The sequence below is a fragment of the Procambarus clarkii genome, chromosome 39 (assembly GCF_040958095.1).
Source record: "Procambarus clarkii isolate CNS0578487 chromosome 39, FALCON_Pclarkii_2.0, whole genome shotgun sequence".
Taxonomy (NCBI): Eukaryota; Metazoa; Arthropoda; class Malacostraca; order Decapoda; family Cambaridae; genus Procambarus; species Procambarus clarkii.
The window spans coordinates 14117135-14142222 of record NC_091188.1 but is presented as its reverse complement, the minus strand read 5'-3'; the positions used below and the strand labels follow the sequence as shown (position 1 = coordinate 14142222).

Here is a 25088-nt window from a genome sequence, read left to right as displayed (position 1 = left end):
TACCTATCCTAACCTAACCTAACTTTTTCGGCTACATAACCTAACCTAACCTATAAAGACAGGTTAGGTTAGGTTAGGTAGGGTTGGTTAGGTTCGGTCATATATCTACGTTAATTTTAACTCCAATAAAAAAAATTGACCTCATACATAATGAAATGGGTAGCTTTATCATTTCATAAGAAAAAAATTCGAGAAAATTTATTAATTCAGGAAAACTTGGCTTATTAGGCAAATCGGGCCTTGCATAGTAGGCTGAGAAGTGCGTTCTGGCTACTAGGTACGACATATATATATATATATATATATATATATATATATATATATATATGTCGTACCTAGTAGCCAGAACGTACTTATCAGCCTACTATTCAAGGCACGATTTGCCTAATAAGCCAAGTTTTCATGAATTAATTGTTTTTCGAGTACCTAACCTACCTAACCTAACCTAACCTAACCTAACTTTTCTGGCTACCTAACCTAACCTAACCTAAAGAGATAGGTTAGGTTAGGTTAGGTAGGGTTGGTTAGGTTCGGTCATATATCTACGTTAATTTTAACTCCAATAAAAAAAAATTGACCTCATACATAGAGAAAAGGGTTGCTTTATCATTCATAAGAAAAAAATTATAGTAAATATATTAATTCAGGAAAACTTGGCTTATTAGGCAAATCGGGCCATGAATAGTAGGCTGAGAAGTGAGTTCTGGCTACTAGGTACGACATATATATATATATATATATATATATATATATATATATATATATATATATTGGTGTATACTGGCAGCAGGTTTTCTTTCAAACATGTTTCATTGAATATGACCGCATATTCTGTATTTATTATTTTCTGGTTTAGGGCTTCTATCCCTCTAACTATTTTCTTAGCATCAGGGCTTAATTGAAATAGGAGTTCTCCAAAACTCATTTTCGTACTTTAAGGTGAAGAAAAGAAGTGATTTACTATAGAGTGTATTACACTTATTTGTATAATTTGCACGACGTTTCGAACCTCCATGGTTCATTCTCAAGTGAACAGATCTTACAATACTAGTTGATTTTATACAGACAGTAAGGACAAGACAAGAACATATCGATGCCAACACAGAAGACAATGTCCAACATAACAGGCCAATTACACTGGATTAATCTTTGTGTTTAGATAGGAGATGCCTCGTATGGGCCAATAAGCCTTCTGCAGCCCCTATGTTTATCCCTTATGTATCCCCCCATGTTTTCACCTTCATTGTATTATCACCTTACCTAATGCGGGTATAAAATCAACTAGTATTGTAAGATCTGTTCACTTGAGAATGAACCATGGAGGTTCGAAACGTCGTGCAAATTATACAAATAAGTGTAATACACTCTATAGTAAATCACTTCTTTTCTTCACCTTAAAGTACGAAAATGAGTTTTGGAGAACTCCTATTTCAATTAAGCCCTGATGCTAAGAAAATAGTTAGAGGGATAGAAGCCCTAAACCAGAAAATAATAAATACAGAATATGCGGTCATATTCAATGAAACATATATATATATATATATATATATATATATATATATATATATATATATATATATATATATATATATATATATGTATATATATATATATATATATATATATATATATATATATATATATATATATATATATATATATATATGTCGTACCTAGTAGCCAGAACGCACTTCTCAGCCTACTATGCAAGGCCCAATTTGCCTAATAAGCCAAGTTTTCATGAATTAATTGGTTTTCGACTACCTAACCTACCTAACCTAACCTAACCTAACTTTTTCGGCTACCTAACCAAACCTAACCTATAAAGATAGGTTAGGTTAGGTTAGGTAGGGTTGGTTAGGTTCGGTCATATATCTACGTTAATTTTAACTCCAATAAAAAAAATTTACCTCATACATAATGAAATGGGTAGCTTTATCATTTCATAAGAAAAAAATTAGAGAAAATATATTAATTCAGGAAAACTTGGCTTATTAGTCAAATCGGGCCTTGCATAGTAGGCTGAGAATTGCGTTCTGGCTATTAGGTACGACATATATATATATATATATATATATATATATATATATATTAGTATATTTTGGTAGCAGTCTTTCCTGTAGACATATATTATTAAATATGACCGAAAAAGTAAGATTAATAATTCTAACACGAATTTTCTCAATCTTTCGTACATTATGCTTCACTGTTGGAGGTAAATCAAAAATCACTTCTCCAAAATTCATTTTTATTTCTAGTCTGACGCGACACGGGCGCGTTTCGTAAAACTTATTACATTTTCAAAGACTTCACAAATACACAACTGATTAGAACTTGCGTTTCCCTGATTTTATATCTACATTTGAGTGAGGTGGGAAGGGTGATGTGGCATTACATTTGAGTGAGGTGGGAAGGATGATGTGGCATTAACACAAGACAGAACACTAGAGGATATTAATAGGGTATTAAAAGTATCAACACAAGACAGAACAGAAACAATGGGTATTGAATAGAAGTGTTTGTAGAAAGTCTATTGGTCCATATTTCTTGATGCTTCTATATTGGAGCGGAGTCTTGAGGTGGGTAGAATATAGTTGTGCAATAATTGGCTGTTGATTGCTGGTGTTGACTTCTTGATGTGTAGTGCCTCGCAAACGTCAAGCCGCCTGCTATCGCTGTATCTATCGATGATTTCTGTGTTGTTTACTAGGATTTCTCTGGCGATGGTTTGGTTATGGGAAGAGATTATATGTTCCTTAATGGAGCCCTGTTGTTTATGCATCGTTAAACGCCTAGAAAGAGATGTTGTTGTCTTGCCTATATACTGGGTTTTTTGGAGCTTACAGTCCCCAAGTGGGCATTTGAAGGCATAGACGACGTTAGTCTCTTTTAAAGCGTTCTGTTTCGTGTCTGGAGAGTTTCTCATGAGTAGGCTGGCCGTTTTTCTGGTTTTATAGTAAATCGTCAGTTGTATCCTCTGATTTTTGTCTGTAGGGATAACGTTTCTATTAACAATATCTTTCAGGACCCTTTCCTCTGTTTTATGAGCTGTGGAAAAGAAGTTCCTGTAAAATAGTCTAATAGGGGGTATAGGTGTTGTGTTAGTTGTCTCTTCGGAGGTTGCATGGCTTTTCACTTTCCTTCTTATGATGTCTTCGATGAAACCATTGGAGAAGCCGTTATTGACTAGAACCTGCCTTACCCTACAGAGTTCTTCGTCGACTTGCTTCCATTCTGAGCTGTGGCTGAGAGCACGGTCGACGTATGCGTTAACAACTCTCCTCTTGTACCTGTCAGGGCAGTCGCTGTTGGCATTTAGGCACATTCCTATGTTTGTTTCCTTTGTGTAGACTGCAGTGTGGAAACCTCCGCCCTTTTCCATGACTGTTACATCTAGAAAAGGCAGCTTCCCATCCTTTTCCGTCTCGTAAGTGAAACGCAGCACGGAACTCTGCTCAAATGCCTCCTTCAGCTCCTGCAGATGTCTGACATCAGGTACCTGTGTAAAAATGTCGTCAACATACCTGCAGTATATGGCCGGTTTCAAGTTCATGTCGACTAAGACTTTTTGCTCGATGGTACCCATGTAGAAGTTTGCAAACAGGACACCTAGGGGAGAACCCATGGCGACCCCATCTACTTGCTTATACATGTGCCCATCCGGGCTCAAGAAGGGTGCCTCTTTAGTACAAGCTTGGAGTAGTTTCCACAGAATACTTTCTGGCATGTCAAGAGGAGTACAGGCTGGATCACGATACACTCTGTCGGCTATCATTCCGATTGTCTCGTCCACAGGTACGTTGGTAAACAGCGATTCTACGTCCAACGAGGCTCTTATCCCTGTGGCCCGTGCGCCCCGCAGTAAGTCCACAAATTCCTTTGGAGACTTCAGGCTGAAGGCGCAAGGAACATAAGGAGTCAGCAGGCCGTTGAGTCGCTTCGCCAATCTGTACGTGGGTGTGGGTATCTGGCTAATGATTGGCCGAAGTGGGTTTCCAGGTTTGTGCGTCTTGACATTTCCATACGCATATCCAGGTTTATATTCCCCAATGATCTTTGGCAGGTGGAGTCCGGATTTCTTGGCGTTCACAGTTTCGATCAGTTTGTTGACCTTTGCTTTTAATTCGGCTGTAGTGTCCTTCGTTACCCTTTGGAACTTAGTTTGGTCAGAGAGTATGATGTTCATTTTCGCCAGATATTCGTCTTTTTTAAGAATGACATATATTGGCGACTTGTCACCTCTCCTGACAACTATCTCCTTGTTCTCACGAAGGCTTTTAGCTGCCGCTCTAAGCTCGGGGGACAGTATGGTGCTTCTGTAGTTGCCTCGATTCTTTCCTCCTTCTGCAATAAGTTCTGCTTGTAAGGTATCTTTGGTAGTGACCTTCTTTTGTGTCTCGAGGTCGAATATGTCGTCCAACAGAATTTCCAACTCCACTTTCCGGGCCATTTCACTCGGTCTGGACATAACATGACAGTTTATGCCCAGATTTAGGAGAGTGACTTGGTCCTCAGTGAGGTTAATTCCTGCAAGGTTCAGGAAGCCATCTCTTGGTCGTGGAATTGCCATAGGTCCTCCATATAATGTTGTTAGTTTCTTGATAATCCTTGTTTCAGTGCTGAGGTGATGTTGGTCTGTGAGGATGTCGAGGTGTTGTTCAATGCGGGTACGGATACTATCGTCGATGTTGCTATTTCTCCACTCGTTTGTAGCATGAAGTAGTTGCGTTTTGTTGTCTTTGATTTCATTCTCTGCCTTGTATATCTGATCACGAATCAGATCCTGGCGATATTTTATCGTGAAGGCTTGATTCCTTGCTGCTGGGTCGTGCACTTTAACATTAGTATATTTTGGTAGCAGTCTTTCCTGTAGACATATATTATTAAATATGACCGAAAAAGTAAGATTAATAATTCTAACACGAATTTTCTCAATCTTTCGTACATTATGCTTCACTGTTGGAGGTAAATCAAAAATCACTTCTCCAAAATTCATTTTTATTTCTAGTCTGACGCGACACGGGCGCGTTTCGTAAAACTTATTACATTTTCAAAGACTTCACAAATACACAACTGATTAGAACTTGCGTTTCCCTGATTTTATATCTACATTTGAGTAGATATAAACCTCACTCAAATGTAGATATAAAATCAGGGAAACGCAAGTTCTAATCAGTTGTGTATTTGTGAAGTCTTTGAAAATGTAATAAGTTTTACGAAACGCGCCCGTGTCGCGTCAGACTAGAAATAAAAATGAATTTTGGAGAAGTGATTTTTTATTTACCTCCAACAGTGAAGCATAATGTACGAAAGATTGAGAAAATTCGTGTTAGAATTATTAATCTTACTTTTTCGGTCATATTTAATAATATATGTCTACAGGAAAGACTGCTACCAAAATATACTAATGTTAAAGTGCACGACCCAGCAGCAAGGAATCAAGCCTTCACGATAAAATATCGCCAGGATCTGATTCGTGATCAGATATACAAGGCAGAGAATGAAATCAAAGACAACAAAACGCAACTACTTCATGCTACAAACGAGTGGAGAAATAGCAACATCGACGATAGTATCCGTACCCGCATTGAACAACACCTCGACATCCTCACAGACCAACATCACCTCAGCACTGAAACAAGGATTATCAAGAAACTAACAACATTATATGGAGGACCTATGGCAATTCCACGACCAAGAGATGGCTTCCTGAACCTTGCAGGAATTAACCTCACTGAGGACCAAGTCACTCTCCTAAATCTGGGCATAAACTGTCATGTTATGTCCAGACCGAGTGAAATGGCCCGGAAAGTGGAGTTGGAAATTCTGTTGGACGACATATTCGACCTCGAGACACAAAAGAAGGTCACTACCAAAGATACCTTACAAGCAGAACTTATTGCAGAAGGAGGAAAGAATCGAGGCAACTACAGAAGCACCATACTGTCCCCCGAGCTTAGAGCGGCAGCTAAAAGCCTTCGTGAGAACAAGGAGATAGTTGTCAGGAGAGGTGACAAGTCGCCAATATATGTCATTCTTAAAAAAGACGAATATCTGGCGAAAATGAACATCATACTCTCTGACCAAACTAAGTTCCAAAGGGTAACGAAGGACACTACAGCCGAATTAAAAGCAAAGGTCAACAAACTGATCGAAACTGTGAACGCCAAGAAATCCGGACTCCACCTGCCAAAGATCATTGGGGAATATAAACCTGGATATGCGTATGGAAATGTCAAGACGCACAAACCTGGAAACCCACTTCGGCCAATCATTAGCCAGATACCCACACCCACGTACAGATTGGCGAAGCGACTCAACGGCCTGCTGACTCCTTATGTTCCTTGCGCCTTCAGCCTGAAGTCTCCAAAGGAATTTGTGGACTTACTGCGGGGCGCACGGGCCACAGGGATAAGAGCCTCGTTGGACGTAGAATCGCTGTTTACCAACGTACCTGTGGACGAGACAATCGGAATGATAGCCGACAGAGTGTATCGTGATCCAGCCTGTACTCCTCTTGACATGCCAGAAAGTATTCTGAGGAAACTACTCCAAGCTTGTACTAAAGAGGCACCCTTCTTGAGCCCGGATGGGCACATGTATAAGCAAGTAGATGGGGTCGCCATGGGTTCTCCCCTAGGTGTCCTGTTTGCAAACTTCTACATGGGTACCATCGAGCAAAAAGTCTTAGTCGACATGAACTTGAAACCGGCCATATACTGCAGGTATGTTGACGACATTTTTACACAGGTACCTGATGTCAGACATCTGCAGGAGCTGAAGGAGGCATTTGAGCAGAGTTCCGTGCTGCGTTTCACTTACGAGACGGAAAAGGATGGGAAGCTGCCTTTTCTAGATGTAACAGTCATGGAAAAGGGCGGAGGTTTCCACACTGCAGTCTACACAAAGGAAACAAACATAGGAATGTGCCTAAATGCCAGCAGCGACTGCCCTGACAGGTACAAGAGGAGTGTTGTTAACGCATACGTCGACCGTGCTCTCAGCCACAGCTCAGAATGGAAGCAAGTCGACGAAGAACTCTGTAGGGTAAGGCAGGTTCTAGTCAATAACGGCTTCTCCAATGGTTTCATCGAAGACATCATAAGAAGGAAAGTGAAAAGCCATGCAACCTCCGAAGAGACAACTAACACAACACCTATACCCCCTATTAGACTATTTTACAGGAACTTCTTTTCCACAGCTCATAAAACAGAGGAAAGGGTCCTGAAAGATATTGTTAATAGAAACGTTATCCCTACAGACAAAAATCAGAGGATACAACTGACGATTTACTATAAAACCAGAAAAACGGCCAGCCTACTCATGAGAAACTCTCCAGACACGAAACAGAACGCTTTAAAAGAGACTAACGTCGTCTATGCCTTCAAATGCCCACTTGGGGACTGTAAGCTCCAAAAAACCCAGTATATAGGCAAGACAACAACATCTCTTTCTAGGCGTTTAACGATGCATAAACAACAGGGCTCCATTAAGGAACATATAATCTCTTCCCATAACCAAACCATCGCCAGAGAAATCCTAGTAAACAACACAGAAATCATCGATAGATACAGCGATAGCAGGCGGCTTGACGTTTGCGAGGCACTACACATCAAGAAGTCAACACCAGCAATCAACAGCCAATTATTGCACAACTATATTCTACCCACCTCAAGACTCCGCTCCAATATAGAAGCATCAAGAAATATGGACCAATAGGCTTTCTACAAACACTTCTATTCAATACCCATTGTTTCTGTTCTGTCTTGTGTTGATACTTTTAATACCCTATTAATATCCTCTAGTGTTCTGTCTTGTGTTAATGCCACATCATCCTTCCCACCTCACTCAAATGTAATGCCACATCACCCTTCCCACCTCACTCAAATGTAGATATAAAATCAGGGAAACGCAAGTTCTAATCAGTTGTGTATTTGTGAAGTCTTTGAAAATGTAATAAGTTTTACGAAACGCGCCCGTGTCGCGTCAGACTAGAAATAAAAATGAATTTTGGAGAAGTGATTTTTGATTTACCTCCAACAGTGAAGCATAATGTACGAAAGATTGAGAAAATTCGTGTTAGAATTATTAATCTTACTTTTTCGGTCATATTTAATAATATATATATATATATATATATATATATGCGAATTAGCCTGAATGGTCCCCAGGACTATATACAACTGAAAACTCACACCCCAGAAGTGACTCGAACCCATTCTGCCAGGAGCAACGCAACTGGTATGTACAGGACGCCTTAATCCACTTGACCATTACGACCGGACAAAAGGAAGTGATAGCCGAAGCTATTTGAACCACTTCCCCGCCGGCACTCGGATGGTAATCTTGGGCATAGCATTTTATCAAATCACCTCATTCTTTGGGGCACACATGAGGAACACAAAATTCCTGGCAGAATGGGTTCGAGTCACTTCTGGGGTGAGTTTTCAGGCGCCCAAATCTACCAACAAACTGCTAAAGCTGAACCCCTGGGACGTGTCCACTCACAGGGGCCAAGCGGGGAGTACTGCCAACAGAAGAATTCAAAAGAAATTCACCTAGAACAGGAAAGGGGGACCATAGTAAAGGCAGACCCCCCACCAGGCAAAAACAAAAACAAAAGAAAAACCCCGCAAGAGGACAACGTACCCAGGCGGAACAGAGCCGGCCGCTGTTAATGGTGAAAACTAGCTGTGCAGTACCCCGTGCCCCTACCAGTGACGAAAACTACCACCTACCCAGAGACAAACCAGGGCAGCAAAACCCCAGCCAACTCCAAGGGTGGCCCAGTACCGAGCAGTAAAGGACACAGCGGAGGCAGAACCCAAGGTGACTTGTGGAAGGTGGCCCCAAGCCCCAAGGGCAGTACTTACAGGGCACCTAGGGAAGATAACCCTAGGCACATGCAGCCCGAGTACCGTGGAATCTTACTCCTGGCTCACACCCCACCGGTAGAGACAGTCCACACCACAAGGCACAGAACTGAAACAAAAACTGGAGCCAGAGGCACTCGACCAGCCAGTAATACCATCAGCCAAGATCCAGTTGGATCGCCGGCGTGGAGGGTCTGGGGCTCCCCCTTTCCCCTCTCGGGGAGGGGGGGTTGCGCAGACGGTGGCGCAGCGATGTGATGACGTCATGCTAGTTCGATAATTTTGTTTGGGGAGTTTTGTCCACTCGTTCGGCTTTCGGTAGCAATAATTTCACCAGAATAGGGGTTTGTTTTGGGGCACCTACCTTTCTGGGTGCCTGTCCCAGTCGATGGCAGACATAGAATGCTTCCAATCACAAAGAGGTTTCTATAGGCCATTGCTCCTCGTGCCTCTCTGAGGGGGCCAGGTTCTGGCTCGTGGTCCCCGGTAGGCAAGAACTCCTAGCACTTTGACTGATGCCAGAAAGTTATACATATCCATTCAGCCTGGATAGCTCCAGGGAGCCTCCGGGACTCACCCAGAAAATGGCGTTTCATTACATTCAACACTGGTTTTTTCTTGCTCTTCGTAGGTTGTCTTCTCTTTCGCATCAGGTTGTCTTGTCCTTTCTTGGATTTTCAGGACTACAGTTATTTGGTGTTTCTTACTGTCGCCTCGTTTTGTGCGGCGCTGGCAGAGCCGCTCCGGCTTGCATTCGGGATAGACGTCACATCTGCCCCGTTTCTTATGCTTTCTTGTGTTTTGTTTCACCTCCGGCCTGCTCATGCGTCGCCTGATCCGTCCTGGTCCTTGATCAGGGTTCCTTCTTCTCTTCTCAGTTTGTGGTAGACCCTTCGGTTCAGGTTTCTGCTCTTTGGTACTGGTGGTAGGTTTGTACGTTTGCAGCCTTTCTCCGTCCTTCTGGCGACGGTCGAGACGGCTGCTTTCTGGAGGGGTTCTTGGGTTATTGATGCTAGATTGGTTCGGCCGGGGGTTCGTCCTGTGTTGTCCAGTTGTGCTTTTTTGCCGTTACCTGCGTACCGTGTCTGGGGATGCAGTTTGGGTTGATCCGGTTCCCCTCGTTCCCTGTTTCAGGGCTCGGGTCTCCCAGGTCGTCCCCAGAGTTTTTAAGTCTTCCAGCCTGCAGTCTGTCCTTGCGCCCGTGCTGTTCAGATGTTTGCAGCTTTTGCTGCTGTGTTGGTGATGTCTAGGGCTCATTTTGGGCTCAGGGATTTGAGGGTCACACAGGTTCTTGGCCGCCCATTCTTTATGCTCGTCTGCTCCTGTGCGTTCTTGTTGCCTTGGGTCGCAGGTTGCAGCCTGTTGTCTCGGCTTCGCGTTGCGGAGTTTGTGGCGGCCACCTCCTGGGTCAGCCCTTTCTTTTCCTTCTCTTTGGGTATGAAGCTCCAGGGAGCTGTAGGGGCTCCCAACAAAAAAACAGCATTGAATGTAATGAAACACCATTTTCTGGGTGAGCCCCAGAGGCTCCCTGGCAACCCTCCCTCCCACCGGTCGGCATTTTTTTTTTGCATTGGTTGAAGCTTAGCTTCCGAACTGGTGCTTGGCAGCCGGCGCAGTAGGTCCGGGGCTCCCCCTCCCCTTCCCCTTCTCGGGGTGGGGAGGACTGCGCAGATGATCGGCGCGGCAGTAAAGTGTGATGTTTGCTTGTTTGCTTGTTTCCTTGGGCTTGTAGGGAGTTTCTACCTCTCTGTTCATTTTTTTCTATTAGTTTTTTATCATGTGGGGTTTGTTTTGTTATGCCTACCTTTCTGGGTGCAAACTCCGGTCGATGGCAGATAAGGAAAACCCCCAATCACAAGGGGGTTTTCCTGGGCCATTGCTCCCTGAAACCTTTCTGAAGGGGCCAGGTTCTGTCATTGATCCCTGGTAGGTCTGAACTCCTTAGCTAATGTCCCGGTCTAATATAACATACATTAGCCCGATAAGCTCCAGGGAGCCTCCAGGGCTCACCCAGAAAATGGCGTTTCATTGCATTCAATGCTGATTTTTTTCCCTCGTGTCCTCACCAATATATGGGAAAAGGTCTGTAACCCCCAACATCTGTTTTATCAAATGTAAAGATTTGTAGAACAAAGTCTGCACCATCACTTCATACAAGTACACCTAGTGTTTTGGGTGATGCCACACCAACACAATAGTTATGAATCCTAGCACAAACAAAACTTCACTTACCAGGAGATGAAGCTCATATACTATGCACACTATGGGCACAAACAAATGAAGATGAGGGTAAACAAGCTGAAGATGAGAAAAAAATGGTTTCTGGAACTGAAAAACTAGAGTTACAAGGAGGGGCTAGAGACATTAAATATGCCAAAACTAGAAGATAGAAGAAAAAGAGGTGATATTAGAAAATAATAACAGGAATCGACCAAATTGACAAAGAGGAACTTGTGAAACCAGCAACCTCAAGAACAAGAGGACACGGATTGAAGCTAAGGAAACAATGGTGACGAAAAATTATTAGAAAGTTTTCATTGGAAACAGAATGGTAGGCGGAACAAGTTAAGTGAGAAGGTGGTGGAGGCCAAAACTGTCAGTACTGTAGTTTCAAAGCATTATAAGACAAAGAGTACTGGGAAGACGGGACACCATGAGCGTAGCTCTTATCCTGTAACTACACTTAGGTAAATACACTTACGTATTTAAATAATAACACACACACACATGATGTATAAGAACATCATCATATTATACTGTATCTATGTGTCTTCTTACAATTCTATGTGCTTATGGCAAAGTAAATAATTTAATTAATAAATTTCTTATATATATCATACTTATATTAAATTTTTATTACATGCTTTCGGTAAAGTGCTGTCAACCGCTGGTGAGTAGATATAACTAATGCTGTATATAATGTACAGAGTATAGTTGTATTATCTATAACTTCTGCATTTATAAAACAAATATAATTTCAGCTATACTGTATTCAGCCTTACATATAAATCATGATTTTCTGGGAGGGGCCCCCCCCTCATGATTTCTCTCAGAACTGCTCATGCACCCTGTCAAACTTTCAGTTGTATTCTAGGCTTTAATGATTTATGAGTGCCTAATGGTGACCAGTATCAGTCTGGTCCACTTAACCCTTAGGCATAATCGTCAAGAGACATAGTTATCATCAATTGTTGATTCACAGGGACGACTGGCTGGGAGCTCACACCAGCCAGTCATCAAGGTAGGCTAAGACCCAAAGCTCTACCAGACAAAGACGGGCCAATGACCTGAGTCAGGTGCGCAAAAATGTGAGGTGCCATATTCAGCCCAAACATAAGAGCTCAAAAGCGGTGAGCGCTTTGCCCCACCAAGAAACCTAACCAATCCCTGAACCTCGGATGTATGGGAATGCGCCAAAAAGTGTCCCAGAGGTCCAGGAAAATCATCTAAGAGCCCGGCTTGAGGACAAGCCTGACCTGGGACAATGTGGTCATTTGAAAGGAGGGGCAAGGAATCAACAGAGACAAGTGAAACAAGTCCAGAATAAACCAGAGATCTGCACATTCCTGTTTTGAGATGGACAAGGACCAAAAACCAACCAAAAAGACGAGGCCGGTTCGACCACATCCAAACAAACCACTCCAAGATGACCCGACGGATGGAAGGAGAAGAGGCCTGCCCCACCAGATCTGAACCACCCAAAGGAGAAAGGGCCGCCCAACGCCACCTGAGGCCACAGTACACAACCCCTAAAAGCCCACTAAGCATGGGCAAACAGAGCTAGCCTCCCCCCACCCCCAATTGCCTTGTTAAAGAGGCAACCCACAATAAGGGCCGATGTGAACCCCAAGAGGCAGTCTTCCATGCAGAGCAAGCATAGCACCAATCAGACAAAGAAGACGTTTCTGATGCAACCACCGCCGACACAGCCACTGACACCATGGGCCCTTCTCAACATAATACATCCTGAGCCCTGGTCCAACGATTCTGAGAAGGCCTAGAACATTCCTCTCGGACACACGAAATGTCAGAATAGAACTTGATGATGCTGACAAACAGTACAATACTTACCGCAGGAAACAGCAAAGAAAAAAGGGAAAAGCAAAAAAGAAGAGCCAGGGCCCAAGCTGAATCCAAAGAAAGAGACAGCACAGCCTGCCAACACGCAAGACTGGTAGTGAAGAACATGAAAACTACCTCCCAGAGGATCGGAGCATACAGCTGAAGCAGGGCAGACAACGCCGAAGCAGCCGTGACAAAGACCCTGGCAGAAGGCCCCTCACCAAGCGTCTCCATGACCACCGAAAGCCAGTCCAAAGGCAGCTCCAAGAGGCTAAAAAATTGCATAACAGAGACCAAATGTGAGCGAGTCCAAAGATTATCAGCCACCAAGGTAGCCGAAAGAAAGGGCACCTGAGTGTGCAGCTGTATATGACCCACGTCACGGGGAAGGACAGGTGAAGAGGCACTCGTTGAGAGACTCAAGAGAGCTTCCACAACAACACCTGCAACATAGAGAACACCTCTCTCCTCTCAAGCATACCAATAAAAGCCACTCCAAGTCCCAAGCCAAACAAAGAACAGTCCACTAGCAAGGACGAATGTGGAACCTTGGAACGCACCCAGTAAGGGAAAGAAGAGCCAAACTCAAAAGGAGCCGAATCCATCACTGAGGCGTAAACCAGGTCATACAGGAGGTAAGCACCAAGTGCATCCCGAGCTTCCAAAGGAGAAACACGAGAAGGAGGACACCTTTGAAACCCACCAGCCAAAAATAAACCAAACCCAGGGCAGGATGGAAAGCCCAAGACCGCCAGCTTACCCCAAGGGTGAAGACCACCTCAAGTTAAGAAGCCCCCTGATGGGAAGCTTCCTAACTTGAATTACATCCCAGGGAATGTAACCCTAACCACACAAGGGTAGTACTGTTCTTACAGAGAGACAGAGCGCATAGAGAACATAACCCTGAGCACATGCAGCTCCAGTACACTAAGCAACTGTCTTACACACACACTCTTGTAGGAACAGCCTAAAAGAGACAAAACACCATTAAAACGAGATCTGAAGTCAGAGCGCACCGCTGACCACCAGGCACAAACATCAGTCAAGAAGGACAAAACAGGTCAACCCCTCCGTGACCAAGAGAGAACTGGAGCAGCACCTCCAAAGATACCTGATCAACCAGGCTGTAAGTATTACTTCAGGCTGCACGCGGCCGGACCAGTCCAGCAACGAGGAGGCCTGGTCGACAACCGGGCCGCGGGATGCTAAGCCCCGGAGACACTGCAAGGAAACTGCAAGGCAAGAGTAGGTGTCAAGAAGCACATACTAAACCACACAACAATGTGTATCGAGAGTGGCGAGGTAACATCAGAACAAAGACATCCCATGACACGTTGTTAGCACAACACAAACAAGTGTAAACCAACATGTACAGGTCTTCTTGCAGACGTCAAGCCCTGATGAGTAACCGACGCGCAAAACAATCCAACTACCCCTCACATATTACCCCGCAGGTTAAGCGACCTGAAGCGGATACAGGATAACAAGCTGTAGGGACTAGAAAAATAGCCCCAGCACCAGCAGCGAGGGACATGAGCATAGAAGGAAGATGAGGAACGAGGAAGACAGGCAGCAATGGGAACGAAAAGGACAGGACTAACAACACAGAAGCCACGTCTATGTCAGGTGAACGACAGTCAAGAGGCGGGACCAAAGAGCTAGAGCTTAACCCCCACAAGCACAGCTAGGTAAGGACAACTAGGCGAGTCCAAAGAATCCAATGTACATGGAAGGGCTAAGCCAGGCACTGCAAGACGGGCAAGGAATGAGTGACCCAGATAAGACCACGAAAACGGGGCTGTGACCCAACGTGTAAAAAATTACATAGCATCCTCAGTATCAAAACCGCGGTAAAATGTCACATCATGACATCCTAAAACAGTGTAACATTTACCCCATAACATTTACCTCCACCATTATACAGTACTGTACCTTGTAACATGGCGAAGATGGGGCCCCTCGATTGACTCAGTCATGAGTTGGACATGCATATGAGTGGGACCGGATAGGCATAATAGGAGCTGCCTCGCATGGGCCAATTGGCCCTTTGCAGTCACCCTTGTTCTTATGTTCTAATATCCGTATCCAAAAACCACGAACATGTCACAACACAACGTAGCCGAGAAAATGCCAGGAGCACCGCCCGAGGAAGAAGGCCAGAGCCGCACCTGCAGGAGAAGAGTAGGGTAGAGGCGAATGAGGTGCCCCACACCCATATGCAGGGAAAACCCAGCGGCCTTCCCATAGTGGTGATCCAAAAAACACCCCCACCATCTATGAGGCACAGACTGGAGAGACGAGAGGAGCGAGAGAGGCAAAGCACCCGAGAGAAAAAAGGACGCGAAACACCAGTACTTGTGTACGCTGTCCAGAACAAAACAAAAACTTCCATGGCGCATGCCCAGGACGCATGAGGTCCGAACCACACAACCCCGCCTAGCAGGGAGGACGCCAACAAGGAGTATTGTAAAATATTAGCAGTGCCTAGACAGAGCACGGAGAGAAGATATAATGACAAAAGAACAAGACGGCATCGAAAACCAAGAAGAAGCACGGAAGAGGACCAACAAGTCCAAAGAGGACTGGGGGTAAGCCTCACCGAAAGACGACAGACGTTCCAACAATGCGGGAAGAATCGAAGACCTTCCCAAACCCCTGAGATTTCACAGAAGCAAACACAAAATCATGAAGGCTCATAAATGCACAGTCGCACCCAAGACCAAGTCATGCAGAACCCTGATAACAAGGATCCAAACCTGGGGAGGGGCCGACGCCCAACAACTCGTACTTAGAGGGGAAAGGAAAAACCCCACTCCCCATAACCGCAAGCCCCGCACTGAGGGTAGAAAACCCCGGCGGGGTCCAACGAGGCCCGAGGCCCCCGAAGTCACCCCCTCCCCAACCCAGGGGAACTTCCACGGCAGGCCCCGGGGCCGAGCCATCCCCCCAAAGCCCCAGCCTCACAAGAAAAAGCCGGGGCAGCTGGAAAAGTACTAAGGAAGGGAGCCCACTGGCAGACTCATACAACCCGGCTGAGGAACAGGCTCGAATGCCACCGTCGCTACCCCGGAAGGGAAAACCCCCGAGACCGCCCGAGTCTCCAGACCATCGAATTGCTGCCCTGACCCTGAACCCACAGATGGAAAGGATCCAGATGCAGGGAGGAAGGGAGGGGGGGACCAGACGAAATCGCAACAGGGGAAAGACAAGGGGGCGAGGAAGGAACAAAGCCGAAGCAACCAACACCCACAAGCCCCGTCACAAATTTTGCTCCCCATGCCTCTCTGAGGGGGCCAGGTTTTGGCTCGTGGTCCCCGGTAGGCCCTTTGAACTCCATACACATGACTGATGCCAAAGTCTGACATTAGCATATCAGCCTGGATAAGCTCCGGGGAGCCGATGGGGCTATCCCCAGAAACAATTCTTTTTGAAAACGGCAACCTCAAAAATAAGAGATCATTGACTTAAACCAAGGACACAAAATAATTTGAATGTTCTCTTTTGCAAACAGAGTGGTAGACGGTTGGAACAAGTTAACTGCGGTGGTGGTCAAGGCTAAAGCCATCAGTAGTTTCATAGTGTTATATGACAAATAGTACTGGGAAAATGGGATACTATGAGTGTAGGTGTCATCCTGTAACTATACTTACATAATTACACTAGCAATTAAAAAATTAACATTGCAGTTAATAAAATGAAGCAAACTGTCAAATAAAAAATATAATATTGAAATTAATTAAAATAAAGTGCCAATCATTACATAATGCCCTGTCTCATTATATGTAAATCTTGCTTAAATGTCTTGATATTGCTGTTTCTAACTGGCATCATCTAATCTCAACTTGGTCCTCAGGAACAAAGACAGCACTGGTTGGCAACTAGCCTTCACATCTCCGTATATTGACCAGCTTATTGAACGGGCAGCTCTGAATGCAAAGCTCTCACCACCAAGTCAGGGTGGAGAAGCTGGGCAGAAGATGCTCGCCATATCTTATGCCTCACATATTCGACTCTGGGGTATCTCTGAGGAAGGCACCAGGAATGACATTGGTCAGTCTGATTTCAATTTTACTGTGTTATTTATTCATTTGTTAACCCCAAAAAAGGGGCAAGATTAACTATTTTTTAATTGGTGATGCTCTGTGTGCTAAATTTTCTCTTTGTATTGTGTTTCATATATCTGGCAAGCATAACCTATATCAACATAATTATGTAGTTATTATACAACAGAGGTCAGCATTTTGACCAACATAACAAAACATTGGAAAGATGCTGCTGAATGTCGAATGTTCAAGGAATGGCTCTTGGATCTTGTATTTTTAGTGAAATAACTTTCTACTTAACCTCCTGACTGTGCAAATTATTTTGATGCATTGTCATGTGCAAAAAAAATGAAAGAATTCTATTTCACAGTGTTAACTTTTAATAGTGACAATGTTAATTTAACAGTGGCAGTGTTAATTTTACAGTGACAGTGTTAATTAGCATCCAGGTAGCACAAAAAATCCATTTAAAAGTCTATCGTGGTTTAGTTGTAGTATCCCAGAGAAGCTGGGGTTTTCCGTGGGAGCCTCCAGGGCTCACCCATAAACTGGAGTTTCATTGCATTCAGTGCTAGTTTTTTGGAGGAGTCCCTGTGGCTCCTTGAAGTTATCTTGCTGAGATTACTACATACTAAAGGGTCACACTCACCGCCAAAGTTCTGTTGGGCCTACTGTAATCTAACAAGGATTACCATGGGTAATGATTACCTTGGAAATCATCAGCAGTTCTCTGGCATGGTCCATATGGATCAACCTGTCGAGCCCTCTTTCACTGAATGTGAGTTTGAGGAGTAATCATCATCCTTTCGGGCAATTATAATTCTTTCTGCATCTGCCATGTTGCCTGTTGTGATGGACTCTGAGTCCTGTGAGGTTTGCTTTCACTCACAGCTTTAACTGATTCTGCCTCCCACTTGGTGGCACTTCCGACAGCTGCCACTTTGTGAGCAAGATTCACTTGTGTTAGGCATTTGCATTATACTTGGTTGCATGCCCTAAAGTTGACCCCCATGGTGTTTAGGGACCTGAAGTTAGAGGTGTTGGTGACTGTCACCTGGAATAAGTCTATGCCTCTTCTTCCTTCTCCTGAAGGTGTAGTTTGCCCTGCTTCTGGTCTTTCCATGTGCTCCGAAGTGCTCTGAAATGTCTCAAGGTTTTGGAGATGTGTAAGGGTTTGGCTCAAGCTTCTCTGAGTTTGGTCCTATCCACATAAATGGTGAAAGCAATTGAACCTTCCATTCCCACCTGGGTTTCGGGGCACTTACCCTCACAACTGCCCCCCCCCCCCCCTTACCTCAAGCCTTCTTCTGGGGATGACACCTTTCTATTTCAAGAGTTGGATGAGGTCTTTGGCTCTTCCCTGGAGCCTTCATGACAGACTTTCAGGATTGAGGGGGAGCCTGAGAAGTGCCCTTGTGTGCATTTTGAGCCTTTATGGCTTTCCATCCCTTCCTAGATGATCTGTCAATATTGGGGATCATTTTTCATACCCACTCTATGTATGATTTGGATCTCTTTGCTGCTTCCCCCTCGGATTCATCAGGTGGTTTCCAACTTTCCATGCTGTGCCATTTGTGGTCTGTGCACATTTGCTTATGTACCTCCTGCAGAGCACAAACCTCTTTCTGTGGGAGCCCTGTTGGCTTCCTGAAGCTATCCAAACTGACATGTGCAATATTAGTTTGGGGTCATCAGCCACAGGAGTTCTTTATGCCTACCAGAGACCACAAGCCAGAACTTGATCCCCTCAAAGAGGCACAGGAAGCAGTGGCCTATGAGCACTCTACATTTAGAATGTATCATACTTGCCATCGACCTGGGAGGGCACCCAGAAAGATAGGCGAAACAAAACAAACCATAAGCTGTTGAAAATTGCAACCTACGTCCGAACAAAGAAAAATAATTCCCAAAAAAAGACAACAAACAAGCAAACCACCAACCGGAGGGAGGAAGCCTCCGGGGCTCACCTAGAAAATAGCGTTTCATTACATTCAACACTGTTTTTTTGCGGGGAGCCCCGCCAGCTCCCTGAAGCTAACTACCGACAGATAAGTAAAAGAGGGACTTATTCGGGAGGTGGAGGCACGGCAGGTCTCAAGACGAAGATGAAACATCAGGCCACGACAGACGCCCCAATGCAATACAAGGCTGGAGAGGGCCCTGAACTTTTACGAGATACCTGGCGGCCGGGACCCTGTTTGACCTCCAAATCCCCCGCCCGTTCAAATGTCGACCCAAGACATATTCACAAAGAATACAGTCAGAGAAGCATTCTTCCGGACATCATGGGCACGAGCGTAGACCACGGGCTAGCTAGATTTGATGACACTGCAGACAACCTAAGACACACAAGCCCTGGAACAGGAAAACTGGATCCCCCAAGAGCCAAGAGTGTGCGGAACACACACTAGAGAGCTTGCGGAATGGAGCAGAAGTGACATCAACTCTGAATGTCCACTCCCACAGAACAAGTGGCCTGCAGGTAAAGACGTAAAGCTGCCACCGGACATTAGACATGATGCATCCCCAGCCTAACCAACCAAGCATCCACAACCAACGGACTCCTGCAGAAGCCCGGCGTCGGAGAGGAGCATGAAGCTCCCCAACCCAACCCCCAGAGGCCAAAGCCAACAAAAACAAGGTTTTCATAAAACAATCCCGAACCAAAGGGACCACCACAAACCAAGGGGAGAAAAAAAAATGAGAGCACCCAGTTCCAAAACCAAGATGGCTGAGGCGCATGAGCAGACCAGATGTGAAAAAAACACACAAAAGAGAGCTTGTGGAACCGAGCAGAAGTGACATCAACTCTGAATGCAAGCTGGAGCGGCTCTGCCCCGTGCCGCATGATAAGAAGCGACAGTATTCGGCATGAGATGCCTGTCTTAAAAAAGCCAAGAAAGAAAAGACAAAACAACCCTAACAGACACCAACGATACCCAATCAGGGAAAAGGAAATGGTATAATGACCGCCCAGAGACTTCACACTGTTGCTGAGAGGAAGACCGCAGGTGGGATACCCATCAAAGAAGCCACCTAATCACCATACAAGTGGCGATACACCCACGTCAGAAAAACCAGACGTGAAGCGCAGAAGAGTAAGTCGAACCAGCGAGGTACCTCACCGCCCCGACCTGTTGAAGGAGGCATAGCCGTGGAAAAACTCTTGGGTTCAGACACCGAGCAAGCAGCGCCTGAAACCAAGGCTCCAGCACAAGTGCACCAGGAGAAGCACTTTTCCCTGGTAGGATTCAAGTCACGTGAGAACCCGGAGCAGCAGCTGGACTGCTTACCTATGACTGTGTGACCTGGTTTATGCTATGGTTCTGGATCTGGCCTTTGTTTTCCCATGGGACCTGGTGAGAATTTTGTCATACCCACATGATTGACAGGAGATGTCAATTGTGTTGCATGTGTTTCTGGAGGGGGTTTCCTTGAACCTCTCAATGCACACCTCTTCACTCCTGCCCTTTTCTGTAACATGGGTCTTGTGCAGCTGCATGCTCAGGTTACCCTTCTGTCGGCTGCTTTGGTGGTCGATGACCTTCATATCTGTTTTAATTTTTTTAATTTTTTTTTATACAGGTGGGTATAGAAACAGATGACTGCTGACTCATGTTAGCAGGATGAGAGCTGCAGACTGAGAGCTCTTGGCTTCTATCATGCATTTCTTAAATCTCCTGGAGCTTCATTCTTATTGGCTCTAAGAGGATATTGAGATGCTCGGTGAGGTTTCTCTTGTGGGACTTTTGGTCTTTGCAGCTTCAAAGTTGGCTGCCATCCTTAAGCTGTATGCTCCGATCCTCCGGGAAGATCCTCCTCTTAATTTTTCACCTCCTGTCTCGCATGTTGGCAAACTGTGCTGACCCAATCTCTGGACTGAATGTGTGCCCTGACCCTCACTTTGACTTTGCCATTTAGAGCTTTGCTGTTCCCTGAGGACTTTGTGTCTCATTGAGTTTTTGTCAGCGACTGTTGTTGGTTGCCGTCCTGTTTCGGATTTGTTCTGTTTTCAGGAGAGGGAGGGGGAGTCTCGAGTTTCCAGCATGTTTGTTTGGGGCAGGGCATCTCCTATTGTTGGTCGAGGTAGGTCCTCTGTGTTGCCGGCAGCTGGGTCGAATGTACCTCCCCTAGCCTCGTCTTCTTCGTCTGGTTAGTGCTTAGTTCACTCTGTTTGAAAGTGGTTTATGTCGTGCTTTTTGTGGGTTGCCCTTTTGACAGGACAGTAAAGGGAAGGCTAGCCCATTTTGCCAGCTCTTGGTCCTGCGATTTGTTGGTATTAACATGTTGAAACATGAATGTTTCCAACATTCCGGAGCCGGAATGACAACAACAAGGGAGCCGGTCGGCCGAGCGGACAGCACGCGGGACTTGTGATCCTGTGGCCCTGGGTTCGATCCCAGGCACTGGCGAGAAACAATGGGCAGAGTTTCTTTCATCCTATGCCCCTGTTACCTAGCAGTAAAATAGGTACCTGGGTGTTAGTCAGCTGTCACTGGCTGCTTCCTGGGGGTGGAGGCCTGGTCGAGGACCGGGCCGCGGGAACACTAAAAAGCCCCGAAATCATCTCAAGATAACATGAGGTTTACAAATCTACAAGTCCAAAAATCCTCTGTTCCAGCTTCATATGCCTCCCAGTCTATGGATTTCAAGTTGAAGTTGGCGACTACCAATAGTCGTGATCTATCTTTATCAGCTTTCGCTATAATCTTTTTCATTATTGTTATAAGACCCTCTCGTTTATTATCCAACTCCTCCTTTGACCATGTGTTGCATGGTGATGGACTATATGCATTTATGATCATTAGTTTATCATCCTGATTGCAGATCTCTAGTGCTATTATGTCAACGTCTCGTGGATTGGCAATCATTATTTAATTTACCTTTAGGTGTTCTTTCACCAGAACATCAACGCCACCGCCTTTCCTAATTTTTCTGTCCCGTCTCCAGACTGAGTAGCCCCTTGGGAATATGACCTCATTTAAAATATCATCTTCAAGTTTTGTCTATGTGAGTGCAACAATGTCTGGTGTCTGCAGCTGTATTACATCACTTAACTCCAGTATCTTTGATCTTACTCCATCTATGTTGGTGTATGCAATTTTCAGGAACATGTTCCCCCTCTCCTTATTCTTCACAACTCTCTTCTCTAGTGATTTTATTGGGTTTGCCTTTTTGTACCATTTTACTGGTCTGCCTACCCCTATCACTTTGTAGAAAAAAGAATTGATTTCTTCTTCATTCCTGCTCTCATTTAGACGTTTTGCCTCGACGAGGTTCAGTTTTAGCTTCTCTCTCTTCTTTTGAAAGATCTCGTCTTAATGACCATACTTTCCCTTCCTCATCACTTTGTAGTTTTCTATCATTCCTTAGTACTTCTTCCATCTGTTTGGCACCGTTTAGGGTGATCCTCAAAGGTCGATTTTTCCCTTTTACATACTTTCCAATCTCCTGTAGATTGCGAAATATCCTGGAGCTCCTCTGATGCAGGTGTTATCACTAAGGGTGTCACCTTTTCAACTTTCAATGCACACATCTTTGTAATTACCTAAGTGTAATTACCTAAGTGTAGTTACAGGATGAGAGCTACGCTCATGGTGTCCCGTCTTCCCAGCACTCTTTGTCATATAACGCTTTGAAACTACTGACGGTCTTGGCCTCCACCACCTTCTTACCTAACTTGTTCCAACCGTCTACCACTCTGTTTGTGAAAGTGAATTTTCTTATATTTCTTTGGCATCTGTGTTTAGCTAGTTTAAATCTATGACCTCTTGTTCTTAAAGTTCCAGGTCTCAGGAAATCTTCCCTATCGATTTTATCAATTCCTGTTACTATTTTGTATGTAGTGATTATATCACCTCTTTTTCTTCTGTCTTCTAGTTTTGGCATATTTAATGCCTCTAACCTCTCCTCGTAGCTCTTGCCCTTCAGTTCTGGGAGCCACTTAGTAGCGTGTCTTTGCACCTTTTTCAGTTTGTTGATGTGCTTCTTAAGATATGGGCACCACACAACCGCTGCATATTCAACCCATCCTCCGAATTCACAGTACGATTTAATACTAAGTGTAATAAGTACATTTTCTTACTGTCATAAACAGTGCATAATTGCACTTATGGGGCTGTTACATTTACCCAACTCCCTCCCCCAATTTAATTCTCCTTGTTTTCTGTTAAGACACTCAGCATTTTAGGATGAAGTTTTCAACTTCAATATGCTATACACAAGTTTTAAATATCAGGAATTTCTTTTTTGGGTTTATTAAACAATATAGATTTTATACAAAATTTTAAAATATCCTGAGTTTCTTTCAAATTTATTGATATATTTTAGTTTTGTTTTATTAGTTTTATAAAACTGTAATATCATATAGCTATAGGTTAAGTACTAATTGTAATTAAGAAGCAATAAAATTATTATCTTCAAAAACTAAGTTGGTTAGGTGACGTTGTGGTTTTCTATTCAGTTTTTCAAGTAAACTCAAATATTCACAATATATTTGACAGTATGATTTAATACTAAGTGAAAATAAGTACAATTCCTAACTGCTATGAATAGTACATAATTGCACTTATTTGTCTCCTTACATTTACCACCCCATTTTTGGAGGACGGGCTGGCATATTCTAGCTTTGGCCTAACAAAAGTCGTGAACAATTTCTTTAGTATATCGCCATCCATGTATTTAAAAGCAATTCTGAAGTTAGAAAGTGTGGCATAGGCTCCTCGCACAATATTCTTTATGTGATCCTCAGGTGATAGTTTTCTATCTAGAACCACTCCTAGATCTCTTTCTTTATCAGAATTCTTTAAAGATTTCTCACATAATATATAGGTTGTGTGGGGTCTACCTATATATTATGTGAGAAATCTTTAAATAATTCTGATAAAGAAAGAGATCTAGGGGTGGTTCTAGATAGAAAACTATCACCTGAGGACCACATAAAGAATATTGTGCGAGGAGCCTATGCCACGCTTTCTAACCAAACACACACACACACACGTGTGTGTGTGTGTGTGTGTGTGTGTTGGCTACAAACATGCATAACAGAATAATAACAAATCAATTGGCTTAATAATCTGCACCTAAGCAAATCTGATGGGCATAAAAATTTATGGGGAAAATTTTGTTTAAAACATAATCTTATATTGTGATGACCTCTTATTGGCCTTTTCATGCAAGGTACTACAGTAACCATATTCATGATGGCAAAGAAAACTACCTGGCAGCAACCATTTTGAAGCTTTTATTTGACTGTAAATGGATTTTTGCTTCTCACTGGTAAAGATTAACGTGAACATTCTTGTTTACAGGGACCTTCAACCTGGGTGTACCAGTTGAGTATCTCTTTTTTATCGGGATCGCAGTTAGTGGCACTCTCCTCTGTTGGGAAGATTGGTGTGTGGCATGCAATGACACAACACTGGCAGATCCAAGAAGTACTACCCATCGCATCTTTCGACACTGCAGGTTCTTTCCTGTTACTTGGGTGCACCAATGGCTCTATTTATTATATTGGTGAGTAATCATTGTTTACTATCAACAACAGTGGGTTTTAAATGTATTTAATATTTAATATAGTATCCACTTGATTTCAAGACCTATATGGGGCTGTACCCAGGTCGTTAACTCCAGGGCTCTCCTAAATCCGGAGGTATTAATATGTTGGTAACTTTTTAGTCATATTTGGGAGGGCAACAGGATAGATGGTGGATGGCTGGTGGATGGAGGTTGGTTGCTTGATTGGTGGGCTGGCTGGTAGGTAGGTGGGTGGGCAGGCAGGTGGGCTGGATGGATAACTGTCTTGCTGGCTGGCAAGTAGGAGATGATGAGTCACAATAAAGTGGCTGAAGATATGATGACCAAACCACACATCAGAAGATGGAGAAACAATGACATTTCGGTCCAACTTGGACCATTATCAAGTCATGTGGATTTGATTATGTTCAAGATGGATCAAAACGTCATCATTTCTCCATCTTCTGATGTGTGGGTTTAGTCATCAGGTCATAGATTCAAGCTAAGAAAACAAAAGTGCCAAGAAAAATCCTGTGTTACACTTTTGAAAACAGATTGTAGACTCTTGGAATAAGTTAAATGACATGATGGTGGA

General features: G+C 44.0%; 1 protein-coding gene across 1 annotated transcript in view; it reads left to right on the top strand.

The window, feature by feature from the left end:
• Nucleotides 1–25088, top strand: part of LOC123760413 (SH3KBP1-binding protein 1) — a 120774-nt gene that overhangs the window by 36668 nt on the left and 59018 nt on the right. The window contains 3 exon segments of the mRNA XM_045746097.2: nucleotides 16789–16985; nucleotides 24289–24332; nucleotides 24334–24493. Coding sequence (XP_045602053.1) covers nucleotides 16789–16985; nucleotides 24289–24332; nucleotides 24334–24493 — 401 coding nt within the window.